We start from the raw sequence: 21,127 nt of genomic DNA on the forward strand, positions 1-21,127 counted from the left end.
CAGATATTACACCCGACACCTGCCCGATATTACACCCTGACACCTGCCACATTACACACCCTGACACCTGCCCGATATTACACCCCGACATCTGCCCGATATTACACCCGACACCTGCCCGATATTACACCCCGACATTACACCCCGACACCTGCCTGATATTACACCCCGACACCTGCCCGATATTACACCCCGACATCTGCCCGATATTACACCCTGACATCTGCCCGATATTACACCCCGACATCTGCCCGATATTACACCCTGACACCTGCCCGATATTACACCCCGACACCTGCCCGATATTACACCCCGACATCTGCCCGATATTACACCCTGACATCTGCCCGATATTACACCCTGACACCTGCCCGATACTACACCCTGACACCTGCCCGATACTACACCCTGACACCTGCCACATTACACACCCTGACACCTGCCCGATATTACACCCCGACATCTGCCCGATATTACACCCGACACCTGCCCGATATTACAACCCGACACCTGCCCGATATTACACTCTGACATCTGCCTGATATTACACCCTGACACCTGCCAGATATTACACCCTGACACCTGCCCGATATTACACCCCGACATCTGCCCGATATTACACCCTGACATCTGCCTGAAGGGTCTTAAAGCAAATGCGCTTTAAGTGTTGCACCTAAATAGACTGGCACTGACGTAAAGATGCAGGTGCCGCGGTCCTTTATTTTAACCACAGCCTGGTTCCTGCACCACAGCCCAGGCTGAAGCACTTGAGGCGGGCCAGCCTGCCCCCTGTATGACCCGCCGTGCGCAGTTCAAAAAAGGGACCGCGACACTGGCTCTCCTATGCTGGCGCCAGTCTATTCATGTGCAACACTTACAGCGAATGGACCTGATGGTACATTTGCTTTAAAGGTGTAGTGCGGTGTAAAGTATTTATTCACTAAATAACACACAAAGCTTTACAACTTTGTAATGTGTGTTATTTAAGTGAATGGCCCCCTTCCCCATGTTTCCCCCCCCACCCACACTATGCTTAGCCAATCGCAGCTGATGACGCGGCGGAGGAGAGCCGACATGAGGGAGGGCTGGAGCACTCCGGCCGGCCTCCTGAAGATGACATGATCGTCCCAAGATGGCGACAGCGGGGTCCGGGGACGATAGATTTGTACATTACTTCTATGTAAAAATCTCCAGTCTTCCAGTACTTATCAGCTTTTGTATGTCCTGCAGGAAGTGGTGTATTGTTTCCACTCTGACATAGCGCTCTCTGCTGCCACCTCTGTCCATGTCAGGTACTGTGCAGAGCAGGAAGGGGTTTTCTATGGGGATTTGCTGCTGCTCCGGACATTTCCTGTCATCAAATGCAACGTGCAATGTAGCTGATAATAAACTCTTTAGTCAGAAACCAGTAAAACGAAGTAAAAACCATTCCTGGTGAAAAGCGTGGTGGGGCAGCTGAGGTGATTCTCTGCATAATAATACTGTGTGGTGTCAGCAGTGCAGCCAGTGGCTATGGTCTGCCCTCCACCCCTGCAGGTGCACAGAGTACACGGGGAGGCTGTGCAGGAGAAACTGCAGCATATAATAATATCGCAGCGTCTATTGTAGGGACAATGTAGACGTATCCCAAGGCAGCAGCAAGCCCCGCCCTGACATCATCACTGCTACGCTTATTGGTCCGAGAACTGACTTAGCTCCGCCCCTCCTCGCGTAGTGGCGCACGTGATACTCCTTTACAGTGTTGCCCGGCGAAAGTTACCAAGGCGACCAAACACAGCGGTCATGTGACTTACGCTGGCCGTACGCCCGCAGATGAGCGTGTGACCCGAGCCCCCGGGGCCCGAGCCTGTACAATGAGAACGTAGTGAAGGGACGTGAGGTGTGTATTGCTGCCATAGCCATGCGGGAACTACAAGTCTCAGCAGACCATACATAGAGCGCGCTGAGAGCTGCTCGTGGAGCCAGGTTATGTACTGTGTCAGTGCTGGGACCTGTGCTTCTCTAGGTCAGGGATGGGGGCCTTCAGCTCTCCAGCTGTTGCAAAACTACAATGGCAGCCAAAGGCTGTGCAGGCATGATGGGAATTGTAGTTCTGCAACAGCTGGAGTGCTGGCTCCCCCATCCTGGCTGTAGTGGTTAGCTATGGGAACCCATCACTATTATAATGCATATCACACTGTTAGCTCCTCCTAGTACAGCTGCACAGGTCTTATCTTACCATACTGGCTGGGTCGCCCTCCCAGGGGGTATATCAGAGAAAGCGCTGCTTTATTCCAGTCAGGGACAGACTCTGGAACTAGTCATGTGGGCGGTGTCTGGGCCCTGACTAGTCATGTCTCTGCCTGTCAACTAGTCACAGCCCGGAGCATTCATTCCAGCCTCCCTCTCCCCCTGCAGCGCGTGCCGGAGTAAACCCCCTAGCAGGACGGCACACAGTATGGCAAGAGAACGCTTTAGCAGCTCTATTAGAGAAAAAAATGCTTTCATATCAACTGGTGTCAGAAAGTGCCAAAGATTTGTAATTTATTTCTATTAAAAAAAATATTCCAGTACATATCAGCTGCTGTATGTCCTGCAGGAAGTGGAGTATTCTCTCTATTTCGGCACAGTGCTCTCTGCTGCCACCTTTGTCTATGTCAGGAAGTGTCTAGAGCAGTAGCAAATCCCCAAAGCAAATATCTCCTGCTATCAAGACTGTAAAGAACACCACTTCCTGCAGGGCATACAGCATCTGATAAGTAGTGGAAGGCTTGAGATTTTTTTTTTTTTTTTTTTTAATAGAAGTAAGTTACAAATCTCAGGCACTTTCTGGCACCAGTTGATTTCAAATATTTTTTTTGTCAACTACTCCTTTAAACCTCCAACTTTCCCAGACTGCTGTCGGGTAATTCAGTGCAACTTTTTGAACATTCATGCAGTTTGGTTATTTCATTGTGACAAATGTTTTCAGTGTGAATTTTACGTGTGTGATAAGCCCTTAGGCCCGCATACACATTATGGTTGAAAGCCATCATTTATGGCTAGCATGGCTGACAATCTAATTTGCTATGGGGGTCTCCTTTATCCCAGAGCAGATGATGTCAGGAAAGAGAAGGGTCTGGCATGTTGGATTCCAACTGCTCAGTCCTTATGTTGGTAAACTGAATAGCTAGCTGTCAACCAAATTATTGAGGGCATAGGGGAGCCTTTACTCTGTCCGAGATGTAGGATACCATGACTTTCTTTTTCTTTTAAATGATAAATGGTTAGTCGATAAGACAAATCTTACAAAAAGTCATTAATATGATTGTTTTAATATCATAATATAATACTGATGCCTGCAAACGACAAGTGTTGCACCAAAAGACTAGCGAATGATTAAAGGGGTTATCTTGTGATGTCATCTTCCGGAGGCCAAACCGCTCCGACCGTCCCTCGTGCCGCCCCCCCCCCCCCCCCCCCCCCTGCGGCGTCATCAGCTGCTCAGCCGCGATTGGCTGAGCACAGTTATGCTCAGCCAATCGCGTCTGAAGATGAGATCAACAAAATACCAACAATTTCTCATTCATCATTAGATTGTTGCCGTATCGGTGCTGCGGGGGGGTGATTGGGGGGGGCGTGCGATCGGTGCTGGGGGGGGGGGGGGGGCGATCGGGCGGCCGGGACTGCGGGGGGGCGTGCGATCAGTGCTGCGGGGGGGGGGGCCGGGTCCCCGCTCCGGCTTGCTGAAGACATCGGGAACCGCCGGAGCCGGGATCAGGTGAAGTATCAGCTCCGGCGGGGTTAATGGGGTGGGCTGCAGACAAACTCGCAGCAGGGATGTACATCCCTGCTGCGTGTTTGTCTGCCATTAAAAGTATAGGGCCGGGATCTGCAGCGAGTCTCGCTGCAAATACGCAGCAAGGGGACTCGCTGCAGATCCGCCAAGTGGGTTTGTAGCATTAGGGTAGCTTCACACACACCGCATCGCTGCAGATTTTATGCTGTGATTCTGCAGCAGATTTGATCTAAATAACTGAACACAGCATCAAGTCTGGTGCAGATCCAGTACGTGTGAATGCACCCTGAGGCTGGGTTCACACTACGTATATTTCAGTCAGTATTGTGGTCCTCATATTGCAACCAAAACCAGGAGTGGATTAAAAACACAGAAAGGATCTGTTCACACAATGGTGAAATTGAGTGGATGGCCGCCATATAACAGTAAATAACGGCCATTATTTCAATACAACAGCCGTTGTTTTAAGATAACAGCAAATATTTGCCATTATATGGCGGCCATCCACTCAATTTCAACATTGTGTGAACAGAGCCTTTCTGTGTTTTCAATCCACTCCTGGTTTTGGTTGCTATGAGGACCACAATACTGACTGAAATATACTGTGTGTGAACCCAGCCTAAAGGAAAAGTCCGGAGAAGAGGTGGCTGAACATAACATGCTCACATGCACCTACCTCCCTAGCTCCAGCACTGTCCTCTGGTCCCCAGTCCCCTGGCTGCTTCCTGGTCTGAGCGGCCTGACACGTCACGACCTGGGTCTTTGCTCAGAGCAGGAAGTGGCAGGGGACCGGAGCGGAGGACAGCAGAACCCAGTGCTGGAGTCAGGGAGGTAGGTGCATTTTGTAGGTTCAGCCACCTCCTCCCCAACTCTTTTTCCTTTAAATTGATACGATATAACGATTTATCCCACAATAAAAGGCCCTTAATGAGGGGCTGCATGAAGTATCCAGCTGTCAGTCTTGCACCACTGGTCACACAATTGCTGAGCCATGTAAAAGTCTTTTTAGGCAAATGCAGATCTACTAGATCAGCACTCATATTAAACACAGGACTCTTAGCACTGTATTGCTTTCTTTCAGGAAACATTTACAGTTCACAATATGAAATCCTTATAGTCCCACCTAGTTGTCTGAAGAATGAAGAGACTGAACTCCGAGCCCTTACCCAAGAGAAGGGACAATGACATCTTGTGTATTGTCAGCCAGATGCCTGATTTTCCCCAGGATACACCAGGTAAAAATCTTATAGGCGTATTATTATAGTGACCATAAGCACTGTGTATATGTCACACTGCACCTCGGAGCCACCTGATAGAGAACCTGATCATTTAACCTGTCCAGCTCCGTATAGCAGCTAAGTATTTTTTACTAGTACTTGTCCACACCAGCCTCTTCTCCAGGTTTTGGTTGCAATATGAGGACCACAATACTGACTGAAATATACATCTTAGGCTTAGGCTGGGTTCACACACAGTATATTTCAGGCAGTATTTGGTCCTCATAGCAACCAAAACCAGGAGTGGATTGAAAACACAGAAAGGATCTGTTCACACAATGTTGAAATTGAGTGGATGGCCGCCATATAACAGTAAATAACTAACAGCCGTTGTTTTAAAATAACAGCAAATATTTGCCATTAAATGTCGTTCATCCTCTCAATTACAACATTAGGGCTCGTTCCCACTGAGCAAAAGCAGCTGAATTTCTGCGCTGAATCAGCGCTGAAATTTCAGCCGTTAAAATAGGTGCAGAGCTAATTTCCATTGTGTTGAATGGAAATTCTGCTCTGCAGTTCACACAGTGGAATTTCCGCACTGAACTAATCCGCTTTCCGCCAGAAGAATGAACATGTTCATTCTTCCGCTAGCGGAAGCCTATACAAATCAATGGGGCTCTGATTTTCTGTTTCAGCGCGGAATACGCGCGTATGCAGCGCGGAATACAAGCGGAAATTACTCGCTGAATCAGCGCGGAAATGGGGAAAAGGGGGGGGGGGGAGGAGGATTCTAGTATATGTTCTGGTATAGTCTAGTTTACTCACCAAATACTCACTGAATTTCAGCGCTGAATGCATGCGGATTCAGCGCGGATTCCTCGAGTATTCTGCACTGAATTTGTCAAGAGCTGAACACTTTCCTAGCAGAATACGCAGGGATTCTGCTTACATTCTGCTTATATTCTGCTCGGAATTCAGCGTCAGTTGATTTCAGACGGAAATATTTCCTTGCGTAATCCGCTCCTTTTGCTCTGTGTGAACGTAGCCTCATGTGAACAGATCCTTTCTGTGTTTTCAATCCACTCCTTGTTTTGGATGCTATGAGGATCTGATATGAGGACCAAATACTGCCTGAAATATACTGTGTGTGAACCCAGCCTTAGGATAGGGCCACATGTAGTGTATTTGCTACATATGGACAGTCTTGGATTCGATTTTAGAAATCCTTTCCACATGCTGCAAAAAAAAAAGAGTAGTTGATGCTTTTTATTGTCAAATAAAAAAGATGATGACAAAATGTGAGCTTTGCTGGCCTCTTCATCTGACATGGTGTAAGACAATATCTAAAGATCTAGAGCTTCTGCAGCTCCCGGGTCACTGACGTCCTGCCACAGCCACTGCAAGAATGCAGAGCCATAGGTCATAGCAGTACCGAGTATCACCTGAGGTTTCGCTGTGAAATCTGCTGCAAACTTGGTACATCTGATCAGGGGCGGATTAACTTTACCATAGGCCCCGGGCTGTTCACCAAGCCTGGGCCCCCCCACCCCACTGTAACTATGGCAGCACTAGCCTGGCATTTATAGTACAGGATAGATAATGTCATGATGTCCTGATTTGTGCAAAATTGCCATAAAAAAACTGTGATTTTTTGCACAGTGTAGCCAGGAGACACCACTGAAAGTATAAGTCTTTTTGGGTGGTCATGGGCCCCCCAGGAGCTCAGGGCCCCGGGCTGCTGCCCAAAACACCCCTATTATAATCCACTACTGCATCTGATCACACCCTTAGGGTGGATTCACACACAACACATCCGCAGCGGATTTTATGCTGCGAATTTGCAGTGAAACCCACAGCAGATCTTGAACTGTAATTTTCAATGATAATCCATACCCTCAGCAGCTCCAGGGAGCTCCTGGCCCTCAACCCCCTGAAGCAAGCCGCAGCGCTGAACCGGTAACCAAGCCAAGGGGGGTTAAGAGGGCTGACTTTTACACACTCACAGCGGGATGACAATCCCGCTCTGAGTATGTAATCTCATTAAAAATAACGGTTAAGGATCTGCGAATTTGCAGCGTGAAATCCGCTGTGGATCAGTTGTGTGTGAACCCACCTATAGTTTAATTCCTTTTCCTCATAGAGTAGGTGTCTGGTCTATACACTGGTAAATGCTCCTGATAAATACACCAAATATACTGGGCTCAGCTTTTCTAGTCTAGTTTAAAGTGACACTGTCACCCCCAATAATCATTTTTCAATCTTTATAGGTATGTGTAACCTGCCTATAGCTCTCTGCATACCTGTAATTGTTTTTCTTTTTCATGAGGTGGCTTTGCCTGAAATTGTACCTTTGCCGAGTATCTTCTAGCGCCACTGGGCGGGGCTTGGTCCCTGAAGCGCCACATAGCCCCGCCCATTACAGCGCCGTTGACCCCGCCACCTTGGGCTCCGTTTTGAGGCCTCCTTGACGTGCGCGTCCACATCTCCCGCCGTCTTCCGGCGGAGGAGCGATCTCCGTTACTGATTCCCGGAGGAGCGATCTCCGTTACTGATGCCGGCCGGGGATTCGTCCAAGATGGCGCCGTCCCCGGCTCGGCACTCGTTTACTTCCGGCTGCAGCAGCCGGAAGTAAACGAGTGCCTATCTCATGGATCTCTGCAGCATATCTATGCTGCAGAGATCTCAATGAGAGATCAAAGTATATATACTAGAAGTCCCCTAGGGGGAATAACCCTAACCCCAGGGGGGCTTCTAGTATATGTGTAAAAAAAAAAAGTGTTGTTCATAGTAAAAAGCCCCCTCCCCCAATAAAAGTCTGAATCACCCCCCTTTTCCCAGGTTTTAAATAAAAGTAAACAAATAAATAAACATGCTTGTTGTCACCGCGTGCGTAATCGCCCGAACTATTAATTAATCACATTCCTGATCTCGCACGGTAAACGGCGTCAGCGCCAAAAAATCCCAAAGTGCAAAATTGCGCATTTTTGGTCGCATCAAATCCAGAAAAAATTTAATAAAAAGCGATCAAAAAGTCGTATATGCGCAATCAAGGTACCGATAGAAAGAACACATCATGACGCAAAAAATGACACCTGACACAGCCCCATAGACCAAAGGATAAAAGCGCTATAAGCCTGGGAACGGAGCGGTTTTAAGGGACGTATATTTGTTAACAGTGGTTTGAATTTTTTATAGGCCATCAGATACAATATAAGTTATACATGTTATATATCGTTTTAATTGTAACGACTTGATGAACATGCACAACAAGTCAGTTTTACCCCAGGGCGAACGGCGTAAAAACACAGTTCCCCCAAATAAAAGAAATGCGTTTTTTTTTTTCAATTTCACCACACTTTGAATTTTTTTCTGGTTTCGTAGTGTACTTAATGCAAAAATTCAGCCTGTCATTGCAAAGTATAATTAGTGACGCAAAAAATAAGGGCTCATATGGGTTTCTAGGTGGAAAAATGCAAGTGCTATGGCCTTTTAAACACAAGGAGGAAAAACCAAAAACGCAAAAACGAAAATGGGCCCCGTCCTTAAGGGGTTAAAACACTTGTATCTTCCATTTACAGGTCTTAGCCATGCTGGTCTACTAGAAACTGCTGAACAGTACCTGAAAGATAGGATTCAACAAGGAGATAAACAGGCCCATTTCCTTCTGGGACAACTTAGCTTTGAGGAGGTAAAAACTTCTACTCATAAATGTGACATGGATGGATGCCAAAACCTCTCATGGTTCTTATGTCTGGTTCTTGCCTGATAATATAAGGATAATCCCTGCTGACCTGTCTGTTATATACAGTATTTATGTTAGAGAAAGAGAAAACACTGTATTGTAAACCATGTGTAAAAGTTGTGATGGTCAGTAGCATGCATGTACTGACAGGTGTCTTGTATCTATTTTTTTCAGGGTTGGTATGAAGAGGCATTATTGCACTTTGAAAAAGTCAAAGATGAGGATTTTCAGGCTTTATACCAAGCTGGAGTGATGTATTATGATGGTCTAGGAACTCAAGAAGATCAGGTATGTGTTGTGTGAATAGTGTAAACACACCTATATGAATTATTGTGGTCACGTTTGATTCCAAGTTTAACTGGAGGCTGACTTTACATGTTTACTTTAGGCTTTTTATTACATCCCAATTTTTTTTTTACCTAGCAAGGTAACCCTTAAATCTAATAACCCACATATCATAAGATCCCATACCTCACCCTAAACTTGTCAGGTGATTTTTTTTCTGCCTTATCTTAGGGCAGGATAATAGAGGGAAGATTGCGAGAAGCTGAGCATTGTGTTTTATAGATTTATGTGATTTGGAGCAGGATTTGTAATGCTGCGTTTACACGGAACGATTATTGATCGAATTTGCACGATAACGATCGAATTCAAATGATAATCGTACGTGTAAACGCAGTGAACGATCAAACGACGAACGAGAAATCATTCATTTTGATCTTACAACCATCCTCACAGCCAGCAGGGCAGAAATCCTGTATACTGAAGACACTGCCATGTGAATTTTGCACCATCAGTCTCTAATACTATAAGGCCCCATTCACACGTCCGTGTCAGTTTTTACTGTCAGGAAATCCTGATCAGGAGGCCTTAAATGTCATCAGGATAGTATCAGGATTTCCTGACAGTAATCCGTTTTTACCATCAGGAAACCATCAGGAAAAACCTTCAGGATTTCCTGATGAGAAAAAAAAATAGGACATGTATTTCTGCAAACTGGATGGTCATAGCTTGCAGAATTACAACTCCCATCATGCTTGGCTGACAGGTCATGATGGAAGTTGTACTTCTGCAGTCTGTGGTCACCCAGGTTGCAGTACATGATGGGAGTTGTACCTCTGCAGCCTGTGGCCATCCAGGTTGCAGAAGTACAACTCCCACCATGACCTGTCAGCAAGGCATGGTGGGAGTTGTACTTCTGCAACCTGGATGGCCACAGGCTGCAGAACTACAACTCCCATCATGGCCTGTCAGCAGGGCATGATGGGAGTTTTAATCTCACCTGTCCTGGTTTCCTGGCCGCCGGGGGGTGGGGATGGGGGGGGGGGGTGCGGGTGCCGCGAGTGGCTGCGGGGGGGTGCGGGGGTACCGCGAGTGGCCGCGGGGGGGTGCGGGGGTGCCGCGAGTGGCCGCGTGGGGTGCGGGGGTGCCGCGGGGGGGTGCGGGGGTGCCGCGAGTGGCCGCGGGGGGGTGCAGGGGTGCCGCGGGGGGGGGGGTGCGGGGGTGCCGCGAGTGGCGCGAGTGGCTGCCGGGGGTACCTGCGGATGAAGAGGCAGCGAAGAGGCAGCAGGAGCAGAGGCGGAAGGTGAGTGGAACTCCGGACGCTTTCCTGATGTGCATCAGGAAAGCGTCCGGGGCCCGGGCGCTCCCATAGACTAACTATGGGGGCGTCCGGGCCGGATTTCCGGACGAAAATAGGACCGGTTCTAAAAAATCCGGTCCTATTTTCCGGAACGGATAGCCCTCCGGAAAATTCCGGAAGGGTGTCCGTGTCCAATGAAAGTCTATGCGTCCGGAAATCCGTCCGGATTTCCTGATAGGAAATCCGGGCGTTTTTTCCGGACGTGTGAAGGGGGCCTAACAGAGTGCAGGACTCGATCCACTGGCCAGTCTCTCCCAGTTGTCACATCATCGCCCAGTTCCCATGACCTCAGTGTATGACTCGCGTCTTGGATTATTTTTGGAGAACTAACTTGCTATTTAATGAAGAATCGGTTCTGTACATAAACAGATCTCCCTGTACTGTGCCGTGACATATTGCTGGGTGTGTTATGTTTTTGTAGCTCGTCCTCAGATCCATTATGCCTTTCACAATTTCACCGATTCATAGTTCCTCCTCTATGATAAATAATTCTAAATATTGTAAAATACTATTGGAATTACCAGCTTTTTCTCTATATTTGGGGCTACTGTATTTATGTACCAGCACTGGCTCCATGCAAAGTTACTGGAATGACTAGATAATCTGCCATTGCTTTAGGTTGGTAATGGTTTCAGCATCTGCCTTGCTCAATTGCTGTTGTGATTTCTTAGGCTGGGTTCACACTACGTTTTTGAAATCCATTTTTTTTACAGTCTTATACAGTGCTACGTGGCAGACATGGATTTCAGCAAGGATTTCAATGTATACAAACACCTCTTTGCTGCTGTGTCTGTGGACAGAAGTACTTGTAAAATCTTGTAATGTGATATAATAGTAAAGAAGGTGACTACTTTCTAACCCTAAATGTTATATGCACGAACATAAAAAATGACAGATGTGAAAGTGGTCCAGGGTTGCTTTATATGTAACTGGTACTGCGGAACAGGAGATTTAAACATTGATGGCTTCCTTGGTCATGTGACTCCAGGGTCTCATGTCTGCACAAGCATGGGACACTTAATATTGCAATCTATATTGCAATATACCAGTTTTCTTTACATTGTGCCCTTCTGCTCAGTGCTATTAAGGGATCAGCATACATGATTTCTGCAGATCTCCTATGTGTAAGTTATGTATCCTAAATACTAGGACAGAGAGCGTTCATATTTAGAAAGTGGCCAACCATGTTATCTGCTATGGACAGTTGTTAAGCAATCATAGCCCAACCTGTCTCAACAGCCAAGATCTCATACTGTAGACATACCTTCCGAGTCCTCACAGGTCCTGTTTCAATACTGGCAAGAGGTATTGCTGTGTCATGCTGCCATCTGCTGGCCACAGTAATAATGTCTTCTCTCAAACAGAGGGCTTGTGTGCAACTAAACTGGTGGCACAGTCAGTATGTTCACCCCTGGTGTATAGCAAAGATCCCCCAAAGATAACCCAAGACCCATATGTCATACTCCAGCGTAATACGAAATTCTTCCCACATTGCAGACCAGAAATGAAAAACTGCTTTCTGTGAATGTGACCCAAGAGTATATTTGCATGAAACACAGTATTGCTGCATTTTGGCATCTGCTCTAAGTTACTACATTGCCCTGATATGGTGTTTTTTTTCATGCAGTTGCATTTGTTCTAGCATTTTTGTCTTTGTGTAAGTTTTTTTTTTTTTACTTTGGGCGTTTTTGTGTCAGTGTTTTCACCTGTAGAAAGATAAATCCCGGCACACACCAAGTAGAGTAATGCTTACTTTATTGGCGCTACATAAACAGGAGGACGCGTTTCGGCTAGGTGGCCTTCATCAGCGGCGTGTGCTGGCATTTATCTTTCTACTGTTCCAGGACGAGTCCTACTACGAGCACCACTGGACTTCCAGAGTGGTGTCTTCTAATACATTGCAGTGTTTTCACCTTAACATGGACTACAATGCTGAAGTATGGTCCCCAGGGGGGTTAAATGAACCTGCGCTCCGTTGCGGGATTTGGGGGGGGGGGGGGGGGGGGGGGGTCATGTGATGGTTAAGCAGGGACACTGCTTCAGCCGCTGATTTACTTTGTCACTTCTGCCAATCAGCCCCTGATTCATTGTTGTCATATTTGAATAGCCACAGCCCTGTTGAAGAGAGAAGACGTCTGGGGTGAGTATCAATAGGGCCTGACCAGTTTCCCAGCACTGCACCCATTCCAGCAAGAAAGGGGGGGGTACTTAACCCCCTCCCTTGCTGGGATGGGTACATTGTCAGATAAATGTGGCCCCCATGGTGTTAATTGAGGACGGCATGCATCCTCACTTAACCCCCTTGGGGCCACATTGTTCAATCTCACACACAAAGAGTTAAAGTGACTGTACCACCAGGCCCAGGCAGAAGCACTGGAGGCGAGCCGACCCACCCTTAGTGGGAAGAAACCCTAGCCCCTCTATGATAGGGTTCCATTGATTCTAATGGAGTCACGTCATGGAGGGGCGGGGATTTCTTCCCACTGGGGTTGGGTTGGCCCGCCTCCAGTGCTTCAGCCTGAGCCCAGTGGTACAGTCACTTTAAGCATGGATGCCATGCATAGGCTATGGGTTTTTTTTTAGTAGTTAAGCGCCGTATGCATAGGCTATGGCATTTTTTGAGTGGAGCAGAAGACTTCCATGAAAGTCTATGGGAGAAAAAACGCCAAACCCTCAACCTGCTGCATTTAGCAAAAACGGGGAGAAAAACGGGGAGAAAAATGAGCCCCCCCCCCCCCCCCCAAAAAAAAAAAAAAAAAAAAGCTAAAATTCCTCCTCGCTCCCCCTCCCATCCCTGACAGGGCTAAGGTTCCAGCTGACTCAGTCAAGTAAATATAAGGATGGGAGATGAAGCATGGAAATGTTACAACTCTCAGCACTTCAGGGGCTTAGGAAAGCATTCGTGACCCTTTGCACCTGAAAAACTATTTGTACACCCTGGAACCACAGACCACAGTGATCAGCAGATGAGTGAGCAAATGCTCATTTGTCAGCTGATCGAAGTCAAAAGTGTGCAACATGTGCCTACCACACATCTTTGTGTGTATGCACAGGGCTGCTTTGACAAGGGTTTGGGTGCGTGCACAATACAGAATTGCGACGGAAAACCCGTTGTGGATTTCGCAGCTTGCACCCGCTCACTGACTCTGGCGGCCGTGCGCACCTCCATTCGTCCTATAGACAATTCTATGGGCAGGCGAATTCCGCTGTCTGTTCAAAGAATGAATAGGTTAATTCTTTGGACGGACGGCGGAATCCTCTCGTGCATAGAATGGAATCTGAGACACATGCAGAGACGCACGCGACCGTTAGAGTCCGCGAGCGGGTGCGAGCTGCAAAATCCCTGACCGCGTTGGGATTCTGTAGTGTGCACGTACCCTTATACAACCCAGTGTCAGCAGTTTAAAATCTGAATTGCAGCTGAAAAATCACTTTAGCTTGTTAGCAAACCTCTAACCTGCGGATATGTCTCTTATGTGCACAGAGTGCTGAGGATGAAGGAAGCCTCTTACCTTTATCCTAAGCCCTGTTCCCAAGCAGTTAGTTCCTTATGGTAACCGGCAGTTTGGAACATTAAGGGTGGTAAGAGACAGCGCTGCACGCACAAAAGGGACAGAGCAACAGGTAAGAGTTGTTTAACCTGCTGATAGTTTCCATTTAATGTTAAAGCGACTCTGTACCCACAATGTGTCCCCCCCCCCCTCCCCCAAGGTGATGCAGTTATTGTCCTAAAAATCTACTTTTAAATTTGCAGCCATGTGTCAAATTGGGGTGGCCTAGAGTACCCATGTCCTAGGATTGCGACACCCCTCTGTCCCTCCTCCCCGCCATTAGGAATGCCCCTAGAACAATTTCTCCTATTCATCACCTGTGTAAACACTGCTTATGAGCTAGATCGTAAAGGCACCTGTGGAGTGTTCAGACAAGTGATGAATAGGAAAAATCCTGCCCGGGGGCATTCCTAGTGATGAGGAGGGATAGAGGGGTGTTGCAATCCTAGGGCATACACACTATAGGACACTCCAATTTGACACAGGACTGCAAGTTTAAAAGTTGATTTTTAGGACAATAACTGCATCACCTGCCGAAGAGACCCCAGGACAGATCTTGGATAAAAAGAAGCTATCTAACAGAACAAGCAGTTTGGGGGGGGGGGGGGGGGTCAGATTGTGGGTACAGAGTTGCTTTAATCAATATGAATTAAAGGGGTTTTCTCATCACAACCATCCCTTATCTCCAAAACACAAATTAAGTCGGTAGGGCAGATTACCGGACTAATTTATGAACTATAGAGGTACAGTTTTGAAGTCTGTTATTACATGGTGGCCACTAAAAAGGCCTATCTTACCGGAGCTGCTCTGTTAGCAGGGGGACTCCAGTATATACAGAGCTTACTTACTGGCGCTGTCTTTCTTGAACCATTTTCTTTAACATTTACATTGTCACGTAAAATATTTTAGAAGAGACTATTTCAGCTGAAAAGTTCTTACTATAACCGTTGTCTAATGTGCTGTTATAGCTTTGTGTTCATTCAAGACATAATATCACAGTTTTATCCCTCCAACCTGCTTTTCTTTCAGAGGAAAGGTGTGGAGTACATGAAGATGATTATAACCTCCGACAGCCGTCAAGCTAAACACCTGAAATATGCAGCTGCGTACAATCTGGGGCGAGCGTGCTATGAAGGCTGCGGGGTGCGTCACTCTGAAGAAGAAGCAGAGAGGTAATCCATTTTCTTGAAGCTTTCCAGTAGCAGCCTGCCTCTCTATTTCTCACGTTTCCTTTCATTGTAGGTGGTGGCTTTTAGCAGCAGATAATGGAAACCCCAAAGCCAGTGTGAAAGCCCAGAGTGTGCTGGGAATGTTCTATTCCCGAACGCCAGGCAAGAATCTGCGAAAGGTTATTGTCTTAATAGACTCAGCACATCTCACGCTCAATCCATAGAGTCTTTGAACCTACTGTTAGTTTCCCTTTAAAGATACATATATTTTACTACACGTTATCTCGTTGACATTTTACAGGCCTTCTTGTGGCATTCAGAAGCCTGTGGCAATGGCAGCGTGGAGTCTCAGGGAGCTCTTGGTGTGATGTATCTGTATGGCCTGGGAATAAAGAGAAATCTGCATTTTGCACTGGAGTGCCTGAAGGAAGCAGCAGAGCGTGGAAATGTGTATGCACAAGGGCACCTGGTCAGCTACTACTACAACAGGAAGCTGTACACAAAGGCAGCCGAGCTAGCCAAGAAGTAAGACCACGTGGCATATCTCAAAACTTCATGTTTGTTACCGGAGGACAACTGTGATGCTGAACTCTGTAATGTTCAAGGGCCCTATAGAGAATAAATTGCTGGCTAAGCGCACACACTGATTCTTTTCAGGGGACAATTTTGTCTTCATTTTTGTGATAAGTAGGGGTCCTAGCAGGTGAACCCCCAGCAATAAGCTTGTTCAATCCTGTGTATATGAGATAACTTCAGATAGAAATATCTCTTTATTAGTTCTCGTAAAACAAAAGCATTATCATGACTTGTTTTTTTTTTTGTTTTTTTTTTTAAAAGGATATTCCAGCACTATGAAATCTTTTATAAACAGCGGAGAATTGTATATAATAAGGACAGGAATTATACTAACTTTTCCTAAGCCTAGCTGTGCCAGTGCTGAAGCTTCCCTCATTCCTCACTGGTCTTTCTTTACTCCGCTCCAGTGATGTCACATCAACACCAGTGATTGGCTCCATCAGTCACAAACCGATAGGCCACATCCTTGCTGAAACTTAGTAGATAGAGATCTAAGGGGTACTATGAAAGCATTGGCACAGGAGCCATATGGGGTATTTTTTTTTTCTTTTAGATCATTGTCAGTTGTTTGTAAAAAAAAAATAAAAAATTGGGCTTTGTTTCCACTGTCTTTACACGGCATAATAAATCAAGTGGCTGGGCTGCGCAAATAATCCTTGTATGCTGTCTGATCACAAGCAGTGCATACTTGTCTGCGCTGCTGCGATCTGGCTCTCCAGTCCTCCAGCTGTACCTTCAGGCCCCACCTCATCAAGCTGTCAATCATTCTTGAGGAGGCAGAGGCCTGAAGTTATAGCAACGGCCAGAGCATAAGAAAGCCGAATGCCGAATCTCAAGCAGTATGGATGGTAAGTATGCACTGCTGCGTATGACTAGTGTTGAGCTGATCTGTCAAAATTGAGTTTGGCAACTAGAAGACTTGGCATTTGGTTAGCGGTGGCTGCAGAAATTGGATGCTGCCCTATGGCTGTCAGCAGAAATTGGATGCTGCCCTAGGGCTGTCAGAAAAAAATGGATACAACCTATGGTCATGTCCATGTTTTCCTGGCAGCCCTAGGGTGGCATCTAATTTCTGCAGCCACTGCTAACCAAATGCCAAGTCTTCCAGTTGCCAAACTCATTGATATGCCACATTTTGACAGATCAGCTCAACACTACTTGTGATATAGAAACTGACAACACGGATATATACATATCTGTGCCGTCAGCTTTCCTTTTGTCGTTTTTTGGAAGCACATAAGCCTGCTCACATGGAATGCATATGCAAGCTCACAAGCAGATCCAGTTCCATGCACATTTGCTGTATATGACAGAGGTAACTCTGATCCTGGCCATTTAACTCCTTAGAGCATGGGTCTCCAAACTGTGGCCCTCCAGCTGTTGCAAAACCACAACTCCCATCATGCCTGGACAGCTAAAGCTTTGGATTTAGCTGTCCAGGCATGATGGGAAATGTAGTTTTGCAACAGCTGGAGGGCCACAGTTTGGAGACCCATGCCTTAGATCATGACCACAGGATCTAAGCAGTTAGATAAAGAGGACTTTACCTCATTGGTCCCAAGGGCTTGACATTGCAATGACAACCAGCCCCTGCAATTTATGAAAGCCTTTTAGGCCCTGCAATCAGTCATATGTCAAAGTCTCCTTGAGGGACAAAAAAAATAATACGTTTTTAAAAAATGTTATACAATATAAAAAAATAAAATCAGAAACCCTTATATGTGATACTGCCAACTACTTACATGTGGTACAATAAACACATTAGTTACTGTATGACTGCTGTGTGACAGATGTTAAAGTGGGTGTCCCAGATTAGAAAAACAAGGCTGCTTTCCTCCTAAGACATCATCTCAAGTGTCTGCAGGTTATGTGATACTGCAACTCAGCCTCAATCACTTCTGTGAAACAGAGTTGTAATACCACAAAACCAATGAACCCACATGATACTGTTTTTGTAATACAGCAGCCATATTTTTTCACTTCTGGACAACTATGTTAACGTGCATATAGTATACTTTCATTTTTATTTTATTTCTTACAGGATTGTACAGCATGACAGAGCTGACCTACTAGCAGACGCAGAAGACTGTCTTCCTGGGTACACAGCCAAAGGAATTGCTATGGCTAACTTCTACCTAGCCAGATGTCTCCATTTTGGGTTGGGCATAAAGCCAGACACAGCTGCTGCAAAACAACACTACAGAAAGGTAAGTTGTAATAATGAAGCTTTGTACAGTTTGTAACAGGAGCCCCTGTACACTACATATATAATCCCCATCGCTCGTGACAACAATTATTGTTATATCCCAACCTAAAGATCCTTGCTGTGTTGTTTTCATGTCATCAGATATGTGTGAAAGGTCCAAATATCACCAATGCTTCAGAAAGGCTTTACCAAAACTCCACAGTCCCCATTATTTATTTTTTGTGTGTTTGGAGAACAGAAAGGAAATTTTACATAGTGTTTGTAAGTCCCCATAAGTTTAGCTAGTAATTTTTTATATCAGAGTATCGGTAAAGAAACCAAAAAGCAGTGCGCAATGAGCCTAAATACTGTGGTTTGTTGTAATGAATTGTATCAGGGCAATGAAGTTTATGTAGAAGACAGACAAGCAATGATTTTTTTTTTTTTTTTAAACGATAGACATTAAGATGAGAAGGTAAACTGCTATGAAAAGTCGTTAATGCAATCATAAATATGATTGTAATTGCATTCGCATTTATATATATATTTATATTATATTGAAATGAAGCTTTTTTTTTTTTTTTATTTTACATCCACAAAAATGAGCTTGACTATTTTTTTCCCTGTACATTAAAATTAAACATATTGAAAGGAAAACATTAAAATGGATGGAAAAAGAAAGTGTGAACCTAGCCTTAAATAAAATAAAAGCAGAAAAAAAAGAAAAAGTCACAAACTATCATAGCCTATATAGATATAGGTCAATATAAGGTGTATAGGACAAACGTTTGGCTCAAAGTCCCATTCTTTAGTAGAATGTTAGGCTCTGTTGGCACTACTGTAAAGGCCCAGCTACTTAATGGAGCCATGACAAATCCATTTCCAAACAGATCCCAACAATTTCTGATAGAGCTCATTGACTTATATTGGGCTCTTCAGAATACAGTGCATCTTCTCAGTTTACATTCCATTATGGCTACACTAAAATCTGTGATATGTAGTAGGTTTTTACTTGAGTGTAGTTGTCCATTACAGAGTTCCTTCCTAGATCCATGTACCACAAGACTGTTTCAGCTTTCCAGCTCTTGATTTGTCACGTCATTTTATCTTTCAGGCTTTCCACATGGACGCAGATGTGACCAGTGACCTCCAGTGTGATGTAATATATGGAAAGGTTTAGCAGCGAGTTTCAGTATTATTGCATCTCTTTACATTCTTCATAAAAAAACATGGATTACAGTCTCATGAAAATTAACCAAGGTCTTCTGTCCAGCTGCAATGATTTCTATCACTATATATGTAAGCAATATTAAACGCACATATGGAACTTATTTTCCTTATTTCTTGTATTGTGTGGAAGCCTTATCTAGAGGTTTACTACCTGTACAGTTATAGGGATATTCCTATCTAAAGGCCCTATTCCACGGAACGATTATCGGCCATATTCGGCTGATATCGGCCGATAATCGTCCCGTGGAATAGAAGCCAATGATCAGCCGACATCGTTCATGTCGGCTGATCGTTATAGTCGTTTGTCTTTCAACCATGTTGAAAAACAAATGACTGTGATAGCAGCGAACTGCTGCTGTCACTCCGCACTCCCCTCCCGCACTCACCCGCTTGCTGCCGCCGCAAGTAGTAGCGGTGGCAGTGAGCGTTGAACGAGGACCAAACGAGCGCTGACAGCTCCTCACAGTTGGCCCGTGGAATAGGGGCTTTAGACATTTGTCACATACCCACAGGATATGCCACAAAGATTTGATGTATGCACTTCACACATCAGGGACCTACACATGTCGTGGGAATGGTTTTTCCCTAGTTCCAGTTCAAGGACTGAACAGAGAGATGGCTGGGATTAGGGAATCAGTTGAGTTAGTTGTGTTGCTCAGCTTCCATAGCTCCCTTAGAAGTGAATGGGAGTTACAGAATCAATTCCCACCCCCTATCAGACATTTAGGGCATATCTTGAGGATACGCTATAAATGTCTAGGCTGGTAATAAGGCATACATTTCCCATCCGTCATCAATAATTTGGTAAACATAGATTAGTCCATTTTTAATTTATTGCTTACAAATAGTTTAAATAATGGGCAGTCTTTGGTAAAAATAAAAGCAATAAAGAATAAAATATTCACAATTACATGACAAAGTATTGCACAAAACATTCTTCAATACACCGGAAATAATAAAGGAATGTTTGAGATCCTCAATGAGGAAATGAGCTGTACAACATTCAGTTTTGTCCCGCCACTATCTTACATAATAACTCTCCTTGAATGTCGTGTACGTCCAGTGACCAACGATCCACTGAACAAGTTAAAAGATGTCCCCTTTACTTACAGCATATTAACATTGTGGGTCTTACTCTAGAGAGAACGGTAACTAAATAACATCTCTTAAATAAAACCGATATTAATGCAGCATTATCTACAGTTACTATAGGAACAGCCTCCCCTGTCTGTCACATAAAATAAAGGGGGAAAAAAAAAAAAGACACAGGAGAGTAAGTAGTCCTCTGTCGGCCCTCTATGGAAAAGAGGAAAGTATTATCATGTCTATTGTTACACAGACATTAGAAGTAGTGGTTCACTTTGTGCTGTCACACACTGGACCAGCTTTCAGTTGTTCTAGATGAGTCCTTAATTCTGGACACAACTCTACTAGAAGCACTTCAAGCAATACCTGAGAGAAAACAGAGAAGGCGGCTATTAGTCATGGGAACATATAATATATCGGGTTGTGTTTGGCCACATGTTAACCGAGGTATTCCAGCAGGTAGGATTTATCACCTAACCAATGAAGAGGTGAACTGTGTTTGCTTATCAGAGATCAGTTAGGTGATAAATGTTAGCTGAATGAAGATCCATCTTCTCTCCACCAGCAACGTGACCATAATAAGTAGCATGTGCACCACCACTCTATATTATTTCAGCACTCCACCTTCACCCAGGTGTTTTTCTAGGTAATAATCTGTATAAGGGTCAGTAACTCGCCCCCTCAGTCTGCTGGCTGGAAGCATAAGGTGTGGAGTTGTGCTGCAGCCTGGCCAAGGCCTGGATCTGGCAGCAAAGCAGTGGCATCACTTAACCACTGGGTGGTTGCCTCTATGGGCACTGGTGTTGTGATGGTGGTTTCCACCTATGGCTGCTTTCTTCTAGAACCAGCTCCACATCTGGCTATAGGCTGTGTCAGGTATTGCAGCTCAGGTATATACTATGTGTAAACATACACTGAAAGTAAATGTAGCTGAGCTGTGAAACCGCACATAACCTGTGGACAGTTGTGGAA

General features: G+C 45.3%; 2 protein-coding genes across 5 annotated transcripts in view; one reads left to right on the plus strand and one right to left on the minus strand.

The window, feature by feature from the left end:
• The first annotated feature begins 1,742 nt into the window (after nucleotides 1-1,742).
• LRP2BP (LRP2 binding protein) lies at nucleotides 1,743-19,170 on the plus strand. 2 transcript variants are annotated; one of them, XM_069977733.1, is made up of 9 exons: nucleotides 1,743-1,879; nucleotides 4,839-4,992; nucleotides 8,553-8,662; nucleotides 8,891-9,004; nucleotides 14,939-15,081; nucleotides 15,152-15,257; nucleotides 15,380-15,603; nucleotides 17,696-17,861; nucleotides 18,954-19,170. In XM_069977733.1, the coding sequence occupies exons 2-9, from the start codon at nucleotides 4,896-4,898 to the stop codon at nucleotides 19,017-19,019; spliced, it is 1,026 nt and encodes a 341-aa protein (XP_069833834.1). In that variant the 5' UTR covers nucleotides 1,743-1,879; nucleotides 4,839-4,895; the 3' UTR covers nucleotides 19,020-19,170. The 2 variants fall into 2 exon arrangements, with proteins under 2 accessions (XP_069833834.1, XP_069833835.1); XM_069977734.1 differs by lacking the exons at nucleotides 1,743-1,879; nucleotides 8,553-8,662 and having other exon boundaries at nucleotides 4,845-4,992.
• Nucleotides 19,171-19,884: 714 nt separating this feature from the next.
• Nucleotides 19,885-21,127, minus strand: part of SNX25 (sorting nexin 25) — a 117,279-nt gene continuing 116,036 nt past the window's right edge. For all 3 annotated transcript variants that reach the window (XM_069977729.1, XM_069977732.1, XM_069977730.1), the window contains one exon: nucleotides 19,885-20,521. In XM_069977729.1, coding sequence (XP_069833830.1) covers nucleotides 20,426-20,521 — 96 coding nt within the window. In that variant the 3' untranslated portion in view covers nucleotides 19,885-20,425. The remainder of the gene's footprint in view (nucleotides 20,522-21,127) is intronic.

The sequence above is a fragment of the Dendropsophus ebraccatus genome, chromosome 7 (genome assembly GCF_027789765.1).
Source record: "Dendropsophus ebraccatus isolate aDenEbr1 chromosome 7, aDenEbr1.pat, whole genome shotgun sequence".
Taxonomy (NCBI): domain Eukaryota; kingdom Metazoa; phylum Chordata; class Amphibia; order Anura; family Hylidae; genus Dendropsophus; species Dendropsophus ebraccatus.

Excerpts from the sequence above, each read along its gene's own strand:
- LRP2BP (XM_069977733.1), top strand. The coding sequence starts at position 4,896 with ATGAAGAGACTGAACTCCGAGCCCTTACCCAAGAGAAGGGACAATGAC. Across the intron at positions 15,082-15,151 it reads TCTGAAGAAGAAGCAGAGAG|GTGGTGGCTTTTAGCAGCAG; the intron begins GTAATCCATTTT and ends CTTTCATTGTAG. Across the intron at positions 17,862-18,953 it reads CAAAACAACACTACAGAAAG|GCTTTCCACATGGACGCAGA; the intron begins GTAAGTTGTAAT and ends TTTATCTTTCAG.